A 23,483-nucleotide genomic window follows, 5' to 3' on the forward strand; every position below is an offset into this window, starting at 1 on the left:
AAACATATTCTCTTTGCTTTCTCCCGGGGCTTTTATAGGACTCCAGCCCTTGTATTAACTTCATGATCTGGTGGGAGGAAAACTGGCTTAAAAGCCTTTTAACCCAAAAGGTTTGAGCAGCTAATGGACATCATCCCTTTGGAGAAAGGAGATGATCTAAAAGCTCCTTCTCCATTTTAAAAACTAGGCCTTATTTATATAATAAGACCTTTTATAAAGTTAAAGCCTCTTGGTCTTAATACATTTTTTAGAACCTGTTACATTGCAGTATAAGGCAAACAGTTAGCCAAAATACATAAATAAATAAAAACAAAAAACCATTCTCCCTCTGTTGCCCGAGTTCTCAATAAACCTTTAACTTATTTGACTGTTTGACTTATGGCAAAAATAATCCCAGTCATCTACAAATAATATCTTCATTTTAACCACTATTTAGGCTAATTATGAACCTGTGCCTCAAAATTAAGCAATTCTATCATTTTAATATGGTTTAAAAAAGAGTTTCTGAGGGAATTGGGGGAAGTTACAGAACACTAGCATGCCCAGAGTTGATAACAACAATAAAAAAGTCAGCAATAAACAATTATCCTGGTAGACCCTGCAATTTCCATTCAAAACATTTAGAAGATAATATTAACAAACATGAAAATGATGTATTTTTACATAGAAAAACAAACTCACAAGATTTTGGAATTGCAAATAACCCACAATTGTGGCAACCATCTACCTTAATTAATGTGTTTAACCAGTATTTGAAACATTACCATTTATCATCTTCTTTTCTTTCCTTTCTTTTTAAATATGGAATTCATATAAACTGTTTGTGTGTGTGTGTGTGTTTTTCTTTAAATAACACTGTAGAGTAAAAAAAAAACTGGAACAAAGTAAATTTATCTAATGGTGAATACACAGAAGAAGTTTTGGTTCTATTTACAAACTGTCCTACAGTAATCCTCATAACAACACAACTCACTATTACATGGCTTAGCTGAAAAGAAATAGGTCTCTATAATTGTAATTATGTTTAATTGTATTTGCAATAGACATAACTTCTGGAGGCCAAACAAACTTTTCAGATTATGGGGTTAGGGAGTTTTATGGTATCTACACTAAGGAGCATTAGAAACTTCGCAGTGGCATGCTTTAACAATAAAGAATATATACCCTGTTTCACAGGTTATTCCCATCGTTGCTTGAGCACCATGGGAGAGCCCCAGGAATTGGCTTCTTAGTGCCTTCTTTGATGACACTTTACCCAGGCATCCTCATAGCTACCTTGTGGGAAGGTATGAACATGTAAGAAAAGACACCTCCATGTTTCTTGAAGGAACTGAAATATCTCACTTGTGGAAGTGGACAGTCAGGACATAGGAGTAACTTTAACACCCAGGTTTTGCCGTTATTTTGTGTATTTGGCATTAAAAACGTGGGAACTCAGGTTCCCAAAGTAACATGGTGGTTCATCTAAATGAAGTGTGAGCAGAACAAGAGGTTCCCTCTGAATAGAGGGACTATGATATATAAAAGATCCCAAGAAATACTGGGAAAAGATAGGAGGTAAGGCACTGAAGGAAAAATGGAGAACAGTCTATTAATGGCCATTAATACCAAGTCCATCTTAGAAATGATTACTGTCTTAACACTTGTAACTTGTTGGTAATACATGTTTAATTGTTCCCACTAGACTAAGAAATCTTCATGAGAGACTGTTCTGTCTTGTTTTCCACTGTGCTCCCAGCACCACGCCCAGTGTCCAATACATATTTGTTGAATGAATAAATAAATTAATAAGCAATTCAGGTAGCATTCATGGAAGTAGAGGTAAATGGATAAGTAGCCATATCCGTGTGTGAGCAATGACAAATCAGCTAACCTGTGAAAAATGCTGGTGTTGAAATCCATCCAGCTAACACTTGAAGGTGATTCAGTCAATAGGCTGTCCTACAAATAATTTTTTTCTAATTACTTTGGTTAATTTTATGTTATTTAAATGGGGCCTCTGTGGAAAACTGGGCAAGTTACTCACCTCCTTCTGTCTCAGTTAATATCTGCATAGGATTCCACAGTCACAGACTGAATGCCTGGTTCCAACCAGGCTTCTCACAAATAAATCCACTGTGCACCAAAGGAACCAGATGAGGTAGTATAGACACATTCATGCAAACATATCACCACTATTAAGGAAAACAATTTAAAGACTGTCAGCTCAGACGTGATTAGTCCAAGAGGGACACATTATTATTGATAATGAGCCTTTCTCACAGGGAAGTTGAACTCCCCAGTGGGAATATTTTTAGGGGTTGAAGATTAGTAATATTTTCAAGTTGGATTAGTTACCAACTATTTTTAAGTATTGAATATTGGAATGGGTGCCAAAATAGATAATGTGATTTGGTCATTAAGATACTACTGAAGCAGACTTTTTATATGACTGCTGCCATTACTCATTGACTTACGAATGGCCTTGATTAACTGGGGATGTATCTCACCTACTGCTTGCCCCTTGACTTGAAATGCCAAGTTAGTCAAAAGTAGGCTCAAATGAAAGTCACTATGGTTCTGTACTATTCACTGATCACTTACCAAAGGGGTTGGAATCTGTTATTCCAAATATCTAGGTGGAGTCAGGCAATCTCACTCGGCTCTTGCTCTTGACTCTTCAATCCCCCACCTTTAATATATGCCTCAGTTTTCTTGTCTATGTTATGGAGGCAAGTAGTAATAAAACCTGATCTCTGGCTGCAGGACAATTGCTGACTGTTTTACTGATTGCTGGTGATATCTGACCCCGTAAGCAAAGTTCTCTATAAATACAATCATTGTAATTATGCGTCTACTATAAATTATTTTGAGTTGGAAACATAATGTTATCAGAATATCTTTTGATAACATTCCTTTACTGTATTTTGGATAATGATTTTAGTACCAACGAGGGGCCTTTATTGCTAGATTCAACTCACTGTTGTACATTAAACTTTGTCTCAGATCTGACCAACTTTGGTATAAAGTAAAATGAGGTCAAACACAGTGCTTGCTAAATCATGGCTTGAGCTGTCCTTATATGAGCAAAACTGAATAGTTGCATATATCATTGAGACATTCCAGTGATTTATTTTTCCTTATTTATATTTATATTGATATTCTCTTTACAGAAGTACTGTAGCAATAAAGAATTATATTCCATTAGATTCCTAATCTTATTTTTCAAGTACCAAAAGGCAAAAACAAAAACAAAAACAAACAAATGAAAACAATGGAAAACAAAAACAATGAGTTTTCTGGTTTTGTCATAATGTTATCATAAGCTATTCTTCTTAGATGTTATATATTTAGAACCCAAAATTTCTCCTATGATCCAAATTAAAATGTGATATTTTTATATTCAAATTATGAACCAATCAACTAAGCAGGTATATATTTCTAAATATTACTGCCTTATAAGAATAAATAGAGGGTAATCACAATAAACTATCAAATAATGCTTTTGTAGATAATACTATTTGTCAGTTTGTCAGCTTTATGCTCCCTATTACTCATGCATTTCCAGTTCAAAAATATAATAGCTACAAAAATCAAAAAGCAAAACCATACTAAAGCTAGCCTTCCTAGTTTGTGCTTGCCTCCCAGGTCAAAAGAAATTGTTAATTGCCAAAAATGTAAAATTTATCCCAAGGAAAGTAACAGGCTACACGGGTAAATTTTGGCAAATGCAACTTTATATTGAAATTCACACATCTGTATCTTAAAGAATGAGACTCACAGACTCTAATGTATTTCTAAAATACCAGAAATCATATTATAAGCTTTCACAAGTTAAAACTGAAATAATTTAAACGACCAATACACTGAATGTGCAGAAAGTAGAAACAAGACTGTGCCTTCAGTAGAATAAACGCTTCACAAATTGTGCAGGATGTCATACTAAGGCTGTGGTCTCCCCTTGACAGCTGACTCAAAATATAAACATACATCAACTGCCCGCTTCTTAGAACACACTAGAATGGGTAGCACACCTCGGAAGAAAATCTCATTATCCCAGTGATGTGCACCTTAATTTTCAAACCATGTGAGGAAAAAGGAAAAAAGAGTATTAAATGATCGTCCATGCACTTCCAGTTGCATGACCATGACCAGTTACTAATTCGATTTCCCTTGACTATTTGCTCCAATGCTAAATAAGATGAAAGATACTAGATAACCCTTTAAGGCAACATGTGTTTATTCTGCATTATTAAAACTGTTCAGTTGTGACCAGTTGGTACCATTAATGTTGCCTCCCAGACCAATATCTAGCATTTGTAAAATATAAATGAATTGGAAAAACTTTATACCAAATCAACCAAAACCACATAGTACAGTTCAATGCTAGCAATTTCACTAGTAGGTAAGGAAAGTGGCATTTAGAAATAGTAATGTATTAATACAAAAAAAAAAGAGTAAACTCTAATTGGAACCAATATACTGCTTTGGAATGCTCCCCAAAACTTACAAGGCGAATTTTTAAAAGTGTGATAATCCAATAATTCATGGCACGTCTTTAGTGGATTACAGTACTTTAAGTCCCCAAATATTTTAGTCTTTGCAAAACAATAATAGTATGAAATGTTTTAAAGTCTTCAAACTTCTAAAATTAGTTTTTATCAACACATTTACCTCATGTCAACTTAATTTATTAAGATGTCCAATGCTAATTGGTTTTTTTTTTTTGATGTTTTTTTTTTCAGAAGTAGTGATATACACAGCATTTAGCACTGATACTTAGCACCTGCTACTTTCATTATCTAGTTTTCAACCACGTAAAGAAACTTAGGGCAGTGGTTCAGTCCTTTCTTAATTACAAACCTTCGCCGGCAGTCAGCAGGATCACTCTGAGATTTAAAATAGGATTATAGGTGAACTATTGCAAAGACTGCAGAATGTTGCCCAAATCCTTATAATTGCTGATCCCCTTCTTGATTTTCTTCTCAAGATATGGCTACAGGCCACAATTGCTTAGCAGAGAAGGTTAGTGTTTCACAAGGCTAAAGATTTCCAGATGCTCCTTCATATAACACAGTAAGGTTCCCTTGGTAACCTGGATTTTCTGCAGTAAAGAAGGGTTGTGCTGAAACAGCGCCTCAGCTCCCTGTTGGAGAAAATGCAGACAAAAGGATTGATTCCTGCTTGGGCAAAACTCATCCAGACAGCGGCTGTTAGAAATCCCCCTGGTACTACAGGCCCTCTTGCAAAAACTCTCCAATAACAGGCCACCAGGTATGGGCCCCACAAGGTTAGGAAGAGAAAAGTCATTATATAGAACATTCTGCTGATTCTTTTCTCCATTTTGAACTCATCTAAGACCAAGAGCCTTCTTCTGCCCGTGGTGTTTGCATTTTGCCTGATGCCCAGCAAGGTGGGTGGTGTGGGACCCCTTCCAAATCCTGCTAGCCAATTGGCAGCTGCCTGGCCACTGGCTCCAGGGCCATGAAAAGTCCAGTTCTGGCTGACTGCTGCTACAAACTGGACTGGCTTCATTTTCCTTCTGTCGTGGACAAAAAATATCAGCTTGAGGTAGACAAGCTGTGTGGCTAGGAGGATGAGAGCAAGGAGCAGCATAAATCCTAAGGAATCATTAGCCCTGAAGGAGCGGTGTTGGAAGGTACATTGATCTTCCTCCCTAATGAATGAGTAAGTGCCCACATCTAAAACTGGGGGGAATGCCATGGCCACAGACAGAGTCCACACCATGCAGATCACAGCCAGACACGTCCAAAAGGTCAGCCTCTTTGTATAGAAGCGGTGATGGGCGATAGCTAAGTATCTGGTGACGCTGATGCAGAAGAGCATGAAAGCAGTGTGGAAACAGGACAAAACCCCCAGAAAGGCAATCACTTTGCAAGTCAGAGTCCCATAAGTCCAGGTAGAGCCATTTTTGACCGAGTTGAATACAAATGGGAAACAAATTGCAGATCTGAGGATATCTGAACAGCAAAGATCCAACAGGAAGTAGTAAGGTGCTCTATGCAAGGTCTTATCTTTCACTAGCAAAATGGAGATCAGAAGGTTGCCCACCACGCTGACTCCTATTATGAAACCCAAGGAAGTCAGTTTCAGAAAGGCTGTTAGAGGAGAGAGATTTTGCAAAATGTTGTCAGCTGCATGGCTATAGTTCGCCATAGATGGATGGAGGATAAAGATACAGCCTCAGTCAAGTCTCATGATCTAGATATAAGAACAAGGAAAAGATAGATCCATACATTTTACTGAAAATGTAATCCACAAAGAGAATTGATGCGATCTGCAGTCATGCTTCCTCTTTTCTTCCATTTGATTTGCCATCAGAATATCTGGAAAAAAAATGAGCTATCAGTTCTTAAGTTAACAAGTAATGATGTCAGGCAGTGCTAACACAAAGCTGTTCATTTATGGGGAAGCAAATAAAGTTTTAATTTTGAATAATATTATTTGCTTTAGTAACTATTTTTGCTTGAGATTTCAGAGAATTGGCTGGTTTAGTTTTCTGAACTAGATGAATTTAAAAATGTCCCCATTTTGGAGAACATAAATTTGATTGGGTACCTTTAAGACAGAAGGAATAAAATGTTCCACAATCATAAAATATGCCAGTCCAGGAATTAATCACTAATGTTGCAATGGAATCTACAAGATTGCGAATAGGAGACAGAGATGAGAATACCTACATTTATTTGAGTTCTGTTAGTATCTGTCAGTGTTTTACAGGCAGCTTTTCTGCTGATATGGATCCAAAGAGCCCTTGCAAAATATGTCTTTTAACTCAAGTGCCACTATTCATGCTGCACATTGTAAGAGTATTTGTTGATTCATCTTAAAGCATAATTTCAACACTAGATTTCGAAATTAACAGGAACTTATCCAGGATTTGATGTGATTTAATCTTTTGTCTTTTCCTCCACACCCTACCCCCCATTTTTGGTAAATCTTTTCTCTTTTAAACCCACATGATTATTAAAAATGGTTAATGTAAATATTGGCCAGGGAAACACACCCAGAGGAATAATGCACTTCCATTTGTAAACCTTGGCTGCCTGGATTCAAATGAATTTAACATGAACCTGTATTTCTTGGGCAATTAAGCCTTTCCTATTTACACTGATAATCTTTGTGGCAAATCGCAAGTGGCTTCATTTTCAAACAAAATGCACATTGTCTCCTAGGTGCCTGAGAGCCACACCAGGAAAATCGGCTTCCTCTGTTATTCCCAAGAAGCATGTTCCCTTTGCCACTTCTCACTAGCCCGGAATATGCTGATGGAAGCCCAGGCAAAACTGCGTTCGATGATTTTAATTTCCCCACCGGTACATCCCCGGGTAAATACCGATCACATCATGCAACATTACGAAACCTGAAATCCGCCACCCCTGGATTTATAATGTGGGGTGGAGGAGGGGGAGGGGGAGAGAGACATGCATTACATACGCGAAGATGGGGAGAGAGATTGCTTCTGTGCTGCAAGGGAACTGTTCCCGGTGATTCGCAGTCTGATATTCCTCAGTCTTGCAACGCTTTCCAGAAATGGAGCTCTCAATAAGCCCTACTGAAGATGCATTGTCTGAATGTACTTCCATTATGCAGTTTATTGTCAAAAAAACAAAAAACAAAAAACCTCAGGGAGGGCTCGGTGCCGGTGAACCTGCAGTTTCATCAACACTGTGCGCCCCCCTCCCCCCAAACTTAACCGAGAGTATATCCTCCTACCTGTTGGTGTTGGATATCCCGACAGACTATAGCTTCTTCTTTCTATAAATTGCTGATTTTTTTTTTTGCCTTAGTGCCTTGACTGAGCATCCAGGCAGGGCTCGGCGGCGCCTGCGCGCTGGAGCCTCCTTGAGCTCCAGCCGCGTCCTCCCCTGTCGCAGCGGCACCGTCTCCCCCAGTAACGCAGGGGCCGCGGCGGCGGCGGCGGCGGCGGCGGCGGCGGCGGCGAGGGCGGTGAGGGCGGCGAGGGCGGCGGCAGGGGCTGCTTCGGGCTCTGTGGAGCTAACGGGAGCCTCGACCCGTTTCCAGAGCTGGCCCTGTTTATTGGATGTCCTGTCCTGTTGAACTGGCAAAATGAGGCTTTTGTCCCCTTGTGGCTGCTTCTGAACTTTTCCCTCCCCACATTTGAAGTGGGGGCTTGGAAAGGCTTGTTCAGGACCTCAGGCCCACCCTGTTCCCTTAGGGCAGCGACGGGTGAAGCCACGGTGTCGGGGGCGCTCGCCCCCTTCTTCAGCTACCCAGAACCCTAGCCTTCCCCGAACATTTCCTTCCTTTCTCTTTTAGGGTGGTCCAACGCTTTGGAAGCTTCTTTTAGAATTCCTCTTTAATGATTTCCTCAGCTGACCTTTGCATTTGCAGGTTAGCTGGGAGAAAAAAAGAAAGAAAGAAAGAAAGAAAAAATAGAAATTAAATATATATATTTTTAAAAGCGCAGTCAAGAAAAATCTTGTCAATGGGGAAGGAGGGAAGAAAGCAGGTTAGGGGCAGCCCTGTCTTTGTTAGTCATCCTCTATTCTCAAATGCACGCAAATATGTGTTAAGTAGGGAGAAGCTAAGTTCAGAGGACAACTGCAAAATGATTTACATGCATTTTACCATAACGAATATGATGATAGAATCAGGTTTACAAAAATTTTAAGTGACTATTCCTTGCATTCCACCCCACCAAGCAACAGCCTTTCTTTTTCTTTCTTGCAAGTACTGCTGACCAATACATTGGTAATGTCAAAGCAGTTGTGTGTGTGAGTTTCCTTTCCCTCCCCCTTTGTTTTTACAGAAGAAAAATACTAGGAATATAACGAATTCATAAAACTTACACCCATCCAAAAGGTCCGATGATATCACAAGGCACCACATAGCCTGACAACTGAGTGCTTAGGGATGTCTCTGGAATCATGCATTTCCTTATTTTACCATTTCCGAAGAGTTTTGTTTGTGGGGGTGTTATAAGATTTTAAACAACTCCCCACCTCCAAAAAACGAACAGATATGCTTTCATCAATTCCCAGTGTGAAACGTCTGCTTCTCCTCCCGCTTGCTTATTGCTTTATAATAATCTGTTAATGAAACAGAAAAATAAAGACCTTCTCTACAGTAATAATTTGATCTCCAGACAGCAGTAAAATACCTCATTGCTGGGTGGTGAGATTGTGACATTCGGGGGAACTCAAGCCAATCAGCATACAGATAATATGGGTTAATTTACATATTGTATTTCTATTGGACACACTGAGGTAAAGCCTTCTCCGTTTAAAGCTTAAAAATGAATACTTCACTGTCATGGTGTCACAGTCATTACACAAAGCCCTATGTTGGTAATAGTGAAATGATGTTACATTTTCCTGATTTGTTTGGGGATGTCCTAAACCCATTTAAGAAAAAAAGATAATGATTTGTTTAAAAAGATAAAAAAAAAGAGGGAATATAAAACACCTAACTTTTGCATTCCCTTAACCTAGAAAAATCAATCCTACAGCAATACTGGAAGTAACTTAAGGGCATTTCCATTCAAGTGAAACATTCCACTTTTTTGCAAAACAAATAAATTCAGAAGAGTGCAAAACTATATGATGGTTTGCAAATTTTAAGTGAAATGTCAAATTCATTTTTGTGAAACTACAAATCAAAGCAAATTTGTTCTGTTTTACTTCCCGATTAGTGTCTCAATGTACCTTGCAAAGAGTTATTATTTCCTGAAAATTTACAGTTAAAATATCTTTAGAATAAGATATTTTAAAAAAGTTTACTGAAGATTCATGATTGGCCAGATCTTAGTTATGGATTAGGGAAAAGCTATTTAAAAGTAAATTAAAAGGGCAACTGCACTGCCAGGCCATGAGGCAATAATTTACTCTGCCAAAAGGTATAGGGCCAAGATCCAAGAGTTTAACTATCTTCAGACTTTAAGATGCAGGTATTGATTCCTTAAAAATAAGAGAGGGAGTATGTATGTATGCAATATTCTTTCATATCTACATCTCAGGGTATGGTATTAGAACTATTATTTTCCTTTGCAATTGAGAGCAGTTTCATCCACTAATTCTTCAGCTTTTCCAGCTGTTAGATGAGAGTGTCATTTTCTTGCCTCACAAGGGGGCTCAAGATATTAATGAGATATTTTTCATTCAGTTCATTAACTCCACTGGAGAAAACATGGAAGTGTGCATCTTCAATCAATAGGAATTTTTAAAAATGTATTTAACAGCTGACAAAATTTCATATCATCTATAAATTCTTAAATGTAAAGCTGTTGCTTCAAATGCGTCAGATTATAATCTTACTTGTTCTTAGCTAATTTTGTTTTCTTTTCTTACATCACCAAACCTAGAAAAATTGTAACATTAGGAGTAAAGGGACAGAACAAACCACAGCGAAATATTATACACCCGGGCTTGAAGGAGTCTAAAGGTTTTCAAGTTCTTGGCATATTACATTAACTCTAATTGATCAGTGCATTAGGAAGACCAATGTAATTTGCTTAATTTGGTTCTTATAATAAATACACCCAATTTTATTTAAAGCACTGATTATCTTCTCAAAATTAGACAGACACATCAGATCTTTCCAAGTGATGCACATCTCATGATGGGCAAATATGGTATTTTTGTTCCACGCATTGTTTATGTAAAAAAGTGTGTCAGGGAGTAACCAATCCTTGGCAAATGCAGAGAAGTTAGGCTAGGATAAAATGTTCTAAGAAAAGATTTTTTAATCATTCATTTAAAGTGCTGCCCTTCCCACTGAAAGCTTTTCTTTAAAACTTCAAAAACATGTATCTCTGGTACTCTCAATTCATACAAAAATCTAAAACTATGCATGAAAAAGAGACTTTTTATAAATGTTCTGGAAGTTATTTTGATAAGAAAGGATCCCATTAGGGACTTACATAAAAACATTTTCTAAGAACTTATTTAAAAAATTCACTAACCTGGAAAAAGTGACCAACAGAAAGGGAGATTATGTATTAACTTTTGATAATGGGTATCACCTCCTAGTCTTTGGCAAAAATTGACCTTTTTCATAGAGACATCTAAGTAACAGAGTTTCAAGGGCTCTGTACTCCACCTACTTGGGGAACAACTTCGTGAAAGAATACTCTAGACCCCAAAACTGCCACCAGATTTTAAAAATCGTGCCTCGGGAGTTAGGAATCACTGTAATGGTGAACACCTCAAACAGTGAGATTTCTTCAGAATTTTAATGAGTTTTATAAAGATTAAGAATCTGGCATGTTCCTTTCCAAAATGCTAAAAAGTTCCTTTGTTAGATTTTTCTCTCTACTCTGTCACAAAACAGGTTTCAAAGTGTTAATATAATTCATTTTTAATTCTAAGGCTAGCATCTCTAAGACCTTCTCTTTAAGATCCAGGCTTTTAAAAATCCAGTGATTTACCTTCTCTGACCTTTATGCTGACCATTCCCTGCTTTCTGAAAATGTATTCCTTTATTGAATTCTTTTAACAAATATTTGTTGAGGTTCTACTCTGTAGGACTCATAGTGCTAGATCTTGCAAGAAATAGAAAAATCAAAAGATAGGACCTGTGTGCAGGTAGTTGCATCAATGTAGGGAAAGCCTGATGGTACAAGCGGAGGGTGTGGGATGAACAGAAACAAAGGGGTGGATCTGATTGTTAAGAGGAAGTAGAAGCCATATATATATATATATATATATATATATATATATTAATCAAGTGATTAAATAAAGGGAAGCAAAGGAGATTGCAAAGTAATCTAAGTTCTGGAGCTTGGGGAGCTGGGAGGAGACACCATTAACTGGGAGAGCATAAGTTAAAAAAGAGAGCATTGGTTTGGTAGGGAAGATTCTGAGTTAATTTTAGACATATTGAATGTGAAATGCTGGTGGAACATTCAAGTATTGTTGTCATATATGTGGTTGGAAGTGAAGAGCCCAAATTTAGGAAGTACCCAGAGATGATGGTAGAGCTAGGGTAAGTGTTGGGCGACATTGCCAAGGAATATATTGTTGAGAGAGAAGGTTGAGGTAAATAGATCAAAAAAACAAGAAACCAAAAACAAACAAACAAACAAACAAACAAAACAACCCACATGCCCATTCTCCTTCCTTTCAGAAAACTGAAAAATGAAGGGAATGCCTGCATTTAAGAAACAGGAAGGTACATGAAGAATCAGAAACAGAAAAACTGAGAAGGAGGAACATCAGTGTCACAGACTCAAGGGATTAATAAGTGAGGGGTGCAGACTTAAAGATTTATAAAGTCAGGCTAAGAAATATTTTGCTATTAATGACAGCAGTATCTTTTTTTTTTTAATTTTTTTTTCAACATTTATTTATTTTTGGGACAGAGAGACAGAGCATGAATGGGGGAGGGGCAGAGAGAGAGGGAGACACAGAATCGGAAACAGGCTCCAGGCTCGGAGCCATCAGCCCAGAGCCCGACGCGGGGCTCGAACTCCCGGACCGCGAGATCGTGACCTGGCTGAAGTCGGACGCTTAACCGATTGTGCCACCCAGGCGCCCCAATGACAGCAGTATCTTGATGATAAAGATTTTAATGAATTCCCTTGATGTTTTAAGAACCAAGTGATAGTTATTTAAGTAAGTATAGCATGCCTTCTTCTTCTAGAAGTCTTTAAAACTCTTCTTCTATTATACATTATTTAAATATGATACTGTGAATGAACACAGCAAATGCAAGTTTCCCTACTAATGTCTGGTAAAACGTCAGTGCTTTTATCAAAAGCCTTGGTCTATTAAAATATTTGAAAGAATCTCATTACCTTTTACCTTTATTTTTTTTTTAAATGAAGTCAGTCTTAACCATGAAAAAAGCAAAGTGACCTGTGTGGGTGTGGCTTGAGAGTGGGTGGTGTGTGTGTGTGTGTGTGTGTGTGTTTGTGTGTATGAGTGTGTGTATGATTGCGTGTGTGAATATGTATTGGGAAGAGATGGGAAGGCAAAGTAAGTGTTGGTAAAATGATTAAGGAATGGAAAATTTAATTTAATATTCAGGTTAATGGAGAGTCATACATATTTTACGTGGATTGTAAGTTTTCACGGAATAAAAATGCAATATAATTTTTAAAACTCAGGACATACAGGACATTTTTTCTTTGATTATTCAGAGGTTACTTCAGTCTTACAGTGCATTAAGACAATTATTATGAGCACCAGTTATATGATAATATGAGCAGATTATGGTTATTTAAGCTTTTGTGGTGTTTAGCTTTTTGACAAATGGGCATAATTAAAACATGGCTGAAAGTAAAGAATGTTAATTTAAATTCTAATTTAAGAGCTTCCCATATTAACTGTCCAGTCCTGCATTCTGATTTTCTGGTTAGCTTTTCTACTTTCATTTCTCCTAATTCTTTAAACTTCATAATTTTCTCTTTACAGAATAATCCTTCAAAAGACAAAACAAAATTCCCATATCTCAAAAACATGGTTACTAGTTAAACTTGGTTAACACTTGTTAAGAGTAAAAGTGTGATATTATCTGCCTGATTTTACATGAAAAAGGATTTAAGAATAAGTTCTGGGGCAGCATTATTTCAGTCACCTAGCAAACTCTTAGTCTCAGCTGGAATATGAACCCTACGAGAATACAGACGTTGTCTTATTTTGTTTGCCCTGTTCCTCCCTGGTGCCCAAACAGAACCGGGCACAGAGCGGGCACTCCACACATTTTTGTTTGAATGTGTGATTATAAATCTACCACATAAAGTGTGCGTGTTGGGCACTATGAGGAGGATATAAAAGAAAATGAAATAAAAAACAATGACACAGGCTCCAAGCGAACTCTTATTTTTTTCTTAATTTAATAAGCTTGGGGATAAGTATTTATGTTATGGGCAGAAAGTTTTCTTGGCCAAGGATTTACTCTGGATTTGTGGGAATTTTGTTTGCTTCTTAGCTTTATTACATTAGAATTTACATGATTCCTTATTTGGCTTACTATTCAGTAATTTCAGACCAGTTTCTAGTAACTTAATGACTCCCATGCAGATTGTAAGCCGAGGGCAGATATTTTATGCTTTGAGTCCCTAACCTGGTGCTCAGGTATGTGACATAATATCTGCAGCTTTTATCTGGCTTAGGACTTCTGATAATTAGCTTTTTAATAGCCAAAAGGGTGGTATATGCTGAAAACAAAATTGAAACTCATTTATCAGTACAGAAGTAAAAAAGCTCAATAATATAAAAAAGAAAATCTTAAATGATGAATACCCTCTGCTCTAGTTTTGCCTATGGGTTATTCACAATTATCTATAGGACAAACAGGAAAGGGGTTGAAATAGAAACTGGCCAGTTAGCTACTTGGAAAAAGACTTCACAAGGATGATGTTACTCTTAGGTAAAAATCTGGATTATATTCCTTGCTTTTTGTCTTCTTTTTAGAAGATATTTCTTTCCCTTCTTTACCAAGCATAAATTAGAGCTGAATATAAGAAGTTCTTGTATCAAATAGTGCTGATTCATCTTACTAATTGAATACAATAAAAAAGCTACGAGCCAAATCACTCTTTAAGTCCTCTTAGCTTGAACAAAGGCCAGAGCTGATGATAGAGTTTGTAATCTCTGGAACAAGGAGGACATAGGACAATGATTCCAACAACTTGAAACAGGACGGTAGCTCATTTTCAGAAGGCAGTGATGACTAGGGCTGGGTGTACACAATTTCACTGTGTAGAAGAACCTGGTCAGGATTGCCTTTCTCCTTTACCTGATCTAGAATTATGGAGTTTTGTATTGGCAGTTGGTATGTGATTTACAGCAGTTGTTTTCTGGCGTGGGTATTGTTGAGGGATCATTAAGCATTTCCATGGAGTATAAGGAATACTGTTGTATGCATGTATTATGACACATGTGAGCCTTGTTTATAAAGACTCAAAATACAACATACCTTACGTCTACAAACTCTATAATTTGTACTTCTGGCTATTACCCATCATCTCTTGGAATGTTACTGTGCTGCATAGAGTTGGGCTGGTGAACAGGCTTAAGAGGTGGATGTGGAAGTGTTTCTATGCCAAGAATTCTAATACTTGAAATATTTTTGACTATGGATTTCATATCATCTAATCCCAATTAAAACTGTAGAATAGAGGTATGATTCTAACATTTTGAGAAGTAGTTGCTGATTGTTTGGGCAAGCAGTTGTCTTAAATAAGCTGGAGGGATGAAGACCAGTAGTAAGCCTCCAGGGAAATAATTTGTTTTCCTGTGAGAATTCTTAATGTAGCAATTTCTGGTGGCATTAGCTAGTGTAGTGTCTGCTTTAGTTACTATCACATTGCCGGTATACAAGGGCAGGACTGCTGTCATTTTGTCTGGCTGATATTAAATCCCTTGACAACCATGGCTCTTTTTAAGCTCCAGTTTTTGTTTTGTTTTGTTTTGTTTTTTGTTTTTTTGTTTTTGTTTTTGTTTTTAGCAGGTTTCTTTCAAGGGAATCATGGGTTTCTTTCATTTCTTTCACAGTAAATCTAGTCAGTTAATTAAAAACAACTCTATCATATGAAATTAAAAATTCTCCACCAATTAGGTATTTACTCATTCAGATATGTCCTGGATACAGGCTCTGGAGTATTTTCTGCTTAGCATTATACAAAACACGCTCATGTACATTGGCCTTTCTGCACCCAGAAAGTTTATAAGTTCTTGAGCTAGAGACTAAAACCTAGTTGGCCTGTAGAATCCCAGCCCAGGGAATGTTTTCCACTGCACCTTTCCAATATTGCACCTCCGTTAAGCCAAATCAGCACATGCCTAATCTGTCCCTCACTTACAATCTAAACAGTTCTAAAATTTAACTTCAAAAGACTCTTATCAAAAATATGTGCAAAATTTGAACTTTTATCTTGAGGATCTTCAAGATTTTACTTTTCAGTTAAGGATCTTTTTTTTTTCCCATTCATGCTCTATTAATTCTCATAAATTCTAATGGGAATTAAGCACATAAATCCTTGGCACTTGGTTGAAAGCCTAGGAATCATGTGGAGACAGCACTTTTGTATATAGCCTACTTGTAATCTGCTCTATAAACGGTTTGCTTTTCTGCCATCTGGCATTGAATAGGTGAGATTCTTGCTGGGGTTTCATGATGAGTCTTATTACTGCAGAAGATCATACAGACACCAACACTTAGTGAAGAGATGGACTGAATTTTTGATTCTACTTGCAGACTAAGTTCAAAATGATGTTTTAGTAAAAAGTAAAAAAGCTCAGGATTGATGCATACCAATATAACCATCTAACTTTGTTATATATACACATATGTTTGATATTTAACTTGCTTTCTCAATAATTTTGTTACCGCATACCCTCATGAAGGCAAAATTTCTGTCTATGTTGATTATCTTTATGTCCCTGGTACCTAGAACAGTGCCCAGCACATAATAGACACTTAGTAACTATTAGTGAAATAAATGAAAAAAATGTTTTCATTGAAAAAAATCATCCTAAGAATTAAATGCTTTTTCTTTTACATCTATTATTCCAATAAGTCTCCAAGTATGCATGGTATTTTGAAAAGAAATTAAAAAAATAATCTCTTCCTTATCCTCAGGAGTTGTGCCATATATCGTGCCTGAAATCTTTTCTTGCAATATGTTCAAATACTTCTTTTTTTAAGCAAATGTTTTTGTTTATTTTGAGAGAGAGAGAGAGAGAGCGCGCGAGAGAGCAAGTAGGGGAAGGGACAGAGAGAGGGGGAGAAAGAGAACCCCAGGCAGGCTCCTTGAATCAGCACAGAGCCTGACATGGGGCTTGAACTCACAAACCAGGAGATCATGACCTGAGCCAAAATCAAGAATTGGTCACTTAACCAACTGAGCCACACAGGAACCCTCAAATACTTCTGAAGTACAAGTATATTCTGGAAAGTCTCATGTCAACTTAAAAACTCTGCAGTATCAAAATTATTGAGAGAGCAAGTTAAATGCCCTGATATATGTGTGTAAACATGACTTTGAGAATAAAGTTGGCATCAGTCCTGAGCTCTTCTGATGTTTTACTAAAAAGACATTCTCAGCATAGTCTTAATAAGATACAAAAATATGCACAGTAGGCCAACCTACTGACAATTTAGGATGAAGGGGTATGAATGTTGAACTCATATTTACCCTGGAGAACTGAAACTGTGTCATCACTATCAGGCGTGCATAGATTTAATGACTTTTAGAGCTGAGCAGTTACTAATATTTACCCAGTTTTTATGATTTATAAAGTAATTTTATTAAAAAAATTTTTTTAATGTTTATTTATTTTTGAGAGAGACAGAGACAGAATGTTAGTGCGTTGGGGCAGAGAGAAAGGGAGACACAGAATTCAAAGCAGGCTCCAGGCTCTGAGCTGTCAGCACAGAGCCTGACATGGGGCTCAAACTCATGAGCTGCGAGATCATGACCTTAGCCTAAGTCGGACACCCAACCGATTGAGCCACCCAGGAGCCCCTAAATTAATTTTAAATACACGATTAGAGCAGATTCTAATTTCATTCTGTGAAGTATCTATCCTTCTCTTAAGGTAATAAAAAAACAAGTTTAGAGATATGAGTAATTAATAGTTATATGGTGCTTATAATGTTACAGGTATTGTTCTTCGCATTTATTAACTTATTTGATTTCTATAAAACATTGTAAGGTAGGTATTAGGATTCATTTTACTGATGACAGAAACTTGAGGCACAAAGAGATATAATAACTTGTCTGAGGTCAATGGAAAAGTTGGGATTTGTTCTTGAGTGACTTACCTCAGGAAGTGGTAAAATCAGAAACTTGATTTCAATTTTTTTTTTTTTTTTTGCCAGTAGGTCTTAGGCACTCTCAGTATACCACAGTGCCTTTAGAGTCTAAACCAGTCTCTTCATAGGTATTTAATGTGAGCCACATATGTAATTTAAAATTTTCCAGTAGCCAAAATATAAAAGTAAAAAGAAACAAGTAAAACTAATTTTAACAATACATTTAATTTAAACCAGTGTATCTAAAATAATATCCAAAACGTAAGTCAACACATAATCAATACAAAAATATTAAGGAGATATATATTTTTTTTCTCACTAAGTCTTCCAAATCCAGTGTGTATTTTGGTATCTCAATTCAGACTAGCCACACTTTCAGGGCTCAAACCAGGTCTGAGCCATTAGGCCTAAATCCTTTGTATAGAGATAAGAATAGTAAGTCTGGAGAAGTGAATCCTCATGCTTGAAGTTAATCAGGTGCTTAAACGTCAAGTTGGTGAGCAGACTTGAAGAGAAAAATCAATTGCCAAGACTTGAAGCTGGGATAGACTCTGCTGCTTTGTGTGTAAAGTGTGGCTCTGAGGCACCCCTCCTGCATGGTCGTCTCAGCAGCTGGCCTCCAAACTGAAATAACAGAACCCATCTCCCACACCTTGACGGCCAGGCCAGCTGGTTTCATTCTCCAGGGAAGCACATGTTAAACACTATTTGTTTATTTACTGTTGCAAAGGGGGCATAAAACAGAAAGAAAAAGCCAAAAGGTTTGAATCTGCAAAGACATAGGAGCCTGCAAACTCCCTCTTTTTATGTACAGATGAAATACAGATGGGCTCAAAAGCATATCATCATAATGTGCTTCAGTCTAGGAAGAAGGCTGGGATCCTAAGGACTTCAGAAAGTATTGTTTTAGGGACATTCCCCTACTTTTCTTTTTTAAAATTTTTAACAATTTTTTAATGTTTATTTTTGAGAGAGAGAGAGAGAGAGGGAAAGAGACAGAGAGAGCACAAGTGGGGCAGGGCAGAGAAAGAGGGAGACACAGAATCCGAAGCAGATTCTAGGCTCTGAGCTCTGAGACGTCAGCAGAGAGCCCCATGCAGGGCTTGAACTCATAAACAGTGAGATCATGACCTGATCTGAAGTCAGACACTTAACCAACTGAGCCACCCAGGCACCCATCTACTCATTTGTGTTTTCCTTTACAGATTGAGAAAACGAGGCTCAGGTGAATTTGTAAGTGATTTGCCCAGGCCCCTATAACCTGTTTGCCGTGTAGCCAGAACTAGGATCCTTACCTCTGACTCTTTGTTGAGTGTTCTTTTCACTATATCACACAGCCTTTCTGAGCTGTGTTTTCATAAACTTCTTCATATACTTCTGTCATGTAGCAACAGCACTGAGGAAAGAAACACTTCACTGTGTGGTTTGGTGCTTATTATTGTAACAACAATTAAATTAATAAGATTTCTCGATAACTATCATTATTACTGATCACTAATAATAAGTGTAGGGGTCATTGGACAAGTAATGCTTACTTTCAATTATGAAAACCATAAGAATAATTTTGAAAATGAATACTCAAGAACATATGATGATTTTTACTTTCACTTCATATGCTCCCATTTATTGACTACTTATCATGAAGGTGTACAGTGACTCTGAGCCTTTTCTCTAAAAGAGATTTGTCATCTTCTTTCCCTGGATAGAAACCTTCCTTTCTACACCTAGATTTCAAAGCCTTTAATAATCCTAGACCTCTAGCATTTCTAGTAGGTTACTGCATAGTAACCTTAATTACCCTCCAGTTTGGAAAACATGGCTTCTTTAGAGGTTCAGGACAACAGATACTTTATAAATATGTTTGTGTACATATTTATGTCTGCTGAATTATAATATGAAAATTAATATTTAAAATTTAATTTCTAAGTTGGAACCATAGGTTCGAAGGACATGAATGTCTATTTGGCACTTGTTAAGAATGACTTATTTTGCTTATTACAGTCTGGTGTTACCAATAACGGCAAGATGTTGGAAACCACTGATAGGTCCAGCATTATTAAAGGAATAGATGTAAAAAAATCTTTTTTGATGTTTATTTATGTTTGAGAGAGAGAGAGAGAGAGAGGGGGACAGTGTGAGCGGGGGAGGGGCAGAGAGAGAGGGGACACAGAATCCGAAGCAGGCTCCAGGCTCTGTGCTGACAGCACAGGGCCCGACACGGGGCTCAAACTCATGGACCACAAGATCATGACCTGAGTCAAAGTCGGATGCTCAACTGATTGAGCCACCCAAGCGCCCCTAAAGGAATAGATTTTGATTTTGAATAAGTGATGACAAGTACATGGGATGGAATATTATTTGGTTGTTAAAATATACATGAAATACTTAAAGGTTAAACAAAAAAACTGGAAAAATGGTATGTCTGATTTATTCTAGTTCTCTTAAATTTATGCCTGTGGAAGGTGACCTGCAAAAAAAGTGAAAGTAGTTTTCTACTTTGAGGGCAGGTGAAGTATGGGTCATTTTGTTATCATGCTATATCATTATTTAATGCTATTCATAATTTCTTTAGTCAAAAAAGTGGTACATTACATTGTGTGATAACCCAATAATTTGGTTTATAAGTTGCAGAAAAAATTTTTTACTTTGAAGTCACTTGTCATTCATTTTATCAAACTGTATAACTACTTTCCAAGTAACTTGACCTCCCTAGGTCAAGCTTTTGTGTCTTCATCTGTAAAATGCAAGAGCACAGAGCTCTCATACAATTTGAGAATTAGCTCACCAAGTGGTTGTTCTTTCTATTTCTGGTCACCTTGCTTATTCATACACAGGGCTCAGCTGTGATTTACTTCTGGTTCATTTCTAAAACCAAAAGTTCAATGATGAAGTCTTCTCTTCACTGGGGCTATTTGAAGGAGCAAGTCATGGGCCAAATATGAATACCAAATGTGCTTTGAAAAATAGCAGCAAAAATAAAATTAGGTCCACATTTTCCTAAGAGAACTATTTTACAGAGGCCCAAATATTTGGATTAACAAGTGGATATTAAAAAAGATGATTTTTGTTGCTTCTTTGTACTTTAGTCACACCTGGTACTGAATTGATTTACTCTTCAGAAGTGGAAAGTCATAGGACCTGAGTGAAAGATCCAGCAGAACAGCAGGGTGGAATTATGGAGGGGCTATGTGACAGTCCACTTGCCATGACTAAGGATCAGAAGTGGGACCCTATTTGGAGCTCTTTATTTGAGAGTTTTCTTTGGAAACGTAGAAGGACTTGGGGCTCCAGGTATCTTTTCTCCTCTTCTTAAATTTTTTTCTGATTAAGCTTTTTCACCTGAATGAAATGCAGGCTTTGACATCACATGTCATCTAACATCACCTGTCACCTGATATCACCTATAGCATCATCTAAGAACTACAGTGTTTGACAACTGTCTTGTGCTTGCTTCACATTGGATGTTTTTCAATGGATGACATTTAGAGTAAATATGAATTGCCAACTGCTTTCTGAAAGATAGAGTTCGAGGCAGGTGGCTCAGTCGGTTAAGCATCTGACTTTGGCTCAGGTAGTTATCTCATGGTTTGAGTTCCATCCCTGTGATGGGCTCTGTGCTGACAGTGTGAAGCCTGCTTCAGATCCTCTGTCTCCCTCTCTCTCTGCCTCTCTCTCTCTCTCAAAAATGAATAAACATTAAAAAAAAAAAGGAAAACTCCATACTGATAGTGTTATTAAAAAGCAGTAATAGGGGTGCCTGGGTGGCTCAGTAGGTTAAACGTCCGACTTCAGTTCAGGTCATGGTATCATTGTCCGGGAGTTCGAGCCCCACATCAGGCTCTGTGCTGACAGCTCAGAGCCTGGAGACTGCTTTGGATTCTGTGTCTCCCACTCTCTCTGCCCCTCCTCTGTTCATGCTCTGTCTCAAAAATAAATAAAAACATTAAAAAAAAGCAATAATATTATCTTCAATATTATATCTCCGTCAGCATATAGACCTGTTTATTCAATGCTACTATATTGATGTGTTCTTCTGGAGTTTTTAGGAACTGAATTGAATCCACTAATACAGAAACAAGTATCCACTGAAACATCTAACAGCATGGACAGGGTGTGTGAGTACTTGCACTAATTAAAAGACACAATCTTGATTTTAAGATTAAGATATAGGTGATGGAGGATAGGTGGATGGAAGGGAAAGGGTAGTAGGGGTAGTGGTATAAAAGGGATAATAAGTATCTAAATAACTATAAAACAAGGTTGCATGAAATACATTACTACAGGTATAAACAATACACTGTGGATTCTGGAGGATAGATATCATTAACTTCTTTGGGGAATGACTTTCTTGGGGAAAGGCTTCTTTATAAAGCAAATGAAAGATGAACACGGAGGTATGGCAAGGCATTTGATTTCAGGCAGTCTGGTGTTACTGGAGTATAGCATGAGTAAGAGAATGAGAAGGAGATGAAGGAGAGGATCATCCTGTGTTTCAGAATGGTAGATCATTTCTAAATAACAAAGCATTAAATATGCATACACAATGCAAGCTTTTATAAATAGTGTATATAATCATTCAGATCAGCTAACTAGAATACATGTTAATACTTACTAAAATCATATTCTATAATTATTAGATGTTCAAGAAAATGATAAAATCTTGCACTGAATTTCAGACCTAGCCCATATAAATCTGAAAGGTTGGTATAGCTGTACTGAGTACAGTAAGGGCACATATAGGGTTAGTGAAGGGATGCTAGGATCCACTGTGTATTCTGGGCTGGGGTGTCCCTTTGCTACATTAACTCTGTATCACATATTCATTCTATAAAAGATTGAGTGAGCAGTAATTTCTATATGCCAGGCATTGTGCTAAAATCCAGGAATATAATAGTCAGTAATTCAGTCTCTGACCTCAAGAGCTTAGAATACCAAGATGGGGCTGAAGTTGGTTGAGATAAAAATAAGCAAACAGAGATTCAAATACAGACTGCCTTATTGATAAGGGATGTAAAGAATGCTGTGTGAGCACACAGTAGAATATGTATTTCAGACAGGAAGGGTTAGGGAAGAGGTCCTAAAGAAGTGCTGTTCAAACCTAGGAAGGTAGGAATGAGGCAGGTGAACTTGGGAAAACTACACCAGGCAGAGGAAGTAACATGTAGATCTATAAAGTAGAGGAAGTATGGAAAATGAGAAAGAGAGAGAGAGAGAGGGAACACACATGATGCTTTCTAGGAAGTGAAAAACAATACAGCTGAAAGCTACAGTGTAAGGTAGGTGACGGAGAAATTGGGGTTCTAGTTGTGTTTATAAGAGATCGCAGAGGGTTACAGTGGGAGGTCAAAAGACCAGCTGGGGTGCCTGTGTGATGGTGGTCTGAACTTGGGTAGGAGCCATGAGGATGGAGAGAAGTGAGTGAATCCCAGGCACAACTTGGAGATGATTCCATAAGACCTAGACATGGCCTGGAGGTGGAGTGTGAGGGAGAGGGAGGTGCTCAGCATCCTCTCAACTGTCTGTCTTGGCCACTGGGATGATGGTGGCTGTTAGCGGAGTCCCATCAGTAGTGCCAGAAAAGACTGAGCACACGAAACTGCAAGGTTGCTTGTTTCTGGATACTGCCAGGCCGACATCAATTAGCGTGTGGACTTTTTGCTGTGAGTGGGAGTGGCAGGGCTACGGTTGTTTTTCTTCTTCCTTCTTGAGACAATCTCTAATCATACTTGTTCAGTACAGAAAATGAGCTGCCCCCGCTT

At 37.6% G+C, this 23,483-nt stretch overlaps 1 protein-coding gene across 4 annotated transcripts; it reads right to left on the reverse strand.

Annotated features, from left to right (window-relative positions):
* Window positions 1-462: 462 nt before the first annotated feature.
* GPR85 (G protein-coupled receptor 85) lies at window positions 463-9,118 on the reverse strand. Of its 4 annotated transcripts, none has more exons than XM_043589301.1 (4): window positions 8,814-9,118; window positions 7,717-8,360; window positions 7,438-7,552; window positions 463-6,326 (listed from the first exon to the last, which is right to left on the reverse strand). In XM_043589301.1, exon 4 carries the CDS (start codon window positions 6,154-6,156, stop codon window positions 5,044-5,046), a length of 1,113 nt encoding a protein of 370 aa, XP_043445236.1. In that variant the 5' UTR covers window positions 6,157-6,326; window positions 7,438-7,552; window positions 7,717-8,360; window positions 8,814-9,118; the 3' UTR covers window positions 463-5,043. The 4 variants fall into 4 exon arrangements, with proteins under 4 accessions (XP_043445236.1, XP_043445235.1, XP_043445237.1 ...); XM_043589300.1 differs by having other exon boundaries at window positions 7,438-7,555; XM_043589302.1 differs by having other exon boundaries at window positions 7,438-7,579.
* Window positions 9,119-23,483: the final 14,365 nt, after the last annotated feature.

The sequence above is a fragment of the Prionailurus bengalensis genome, chromosome A2 (genome assembly GCF_016509475.1).
Source record: "Prionailurus bengalensis isolate Pbe53 chromosome A2, Fcat_Pben_1.1_paternal_pri, whole genome shotgun sequence".
In the NCBI taxonomy this organism is placed as follows: Eukaryota; Metazoa; Chordata; class Mammalia; order Carnivora; family Felidae; genus Prionailurus; species Prionailurus bengalensis.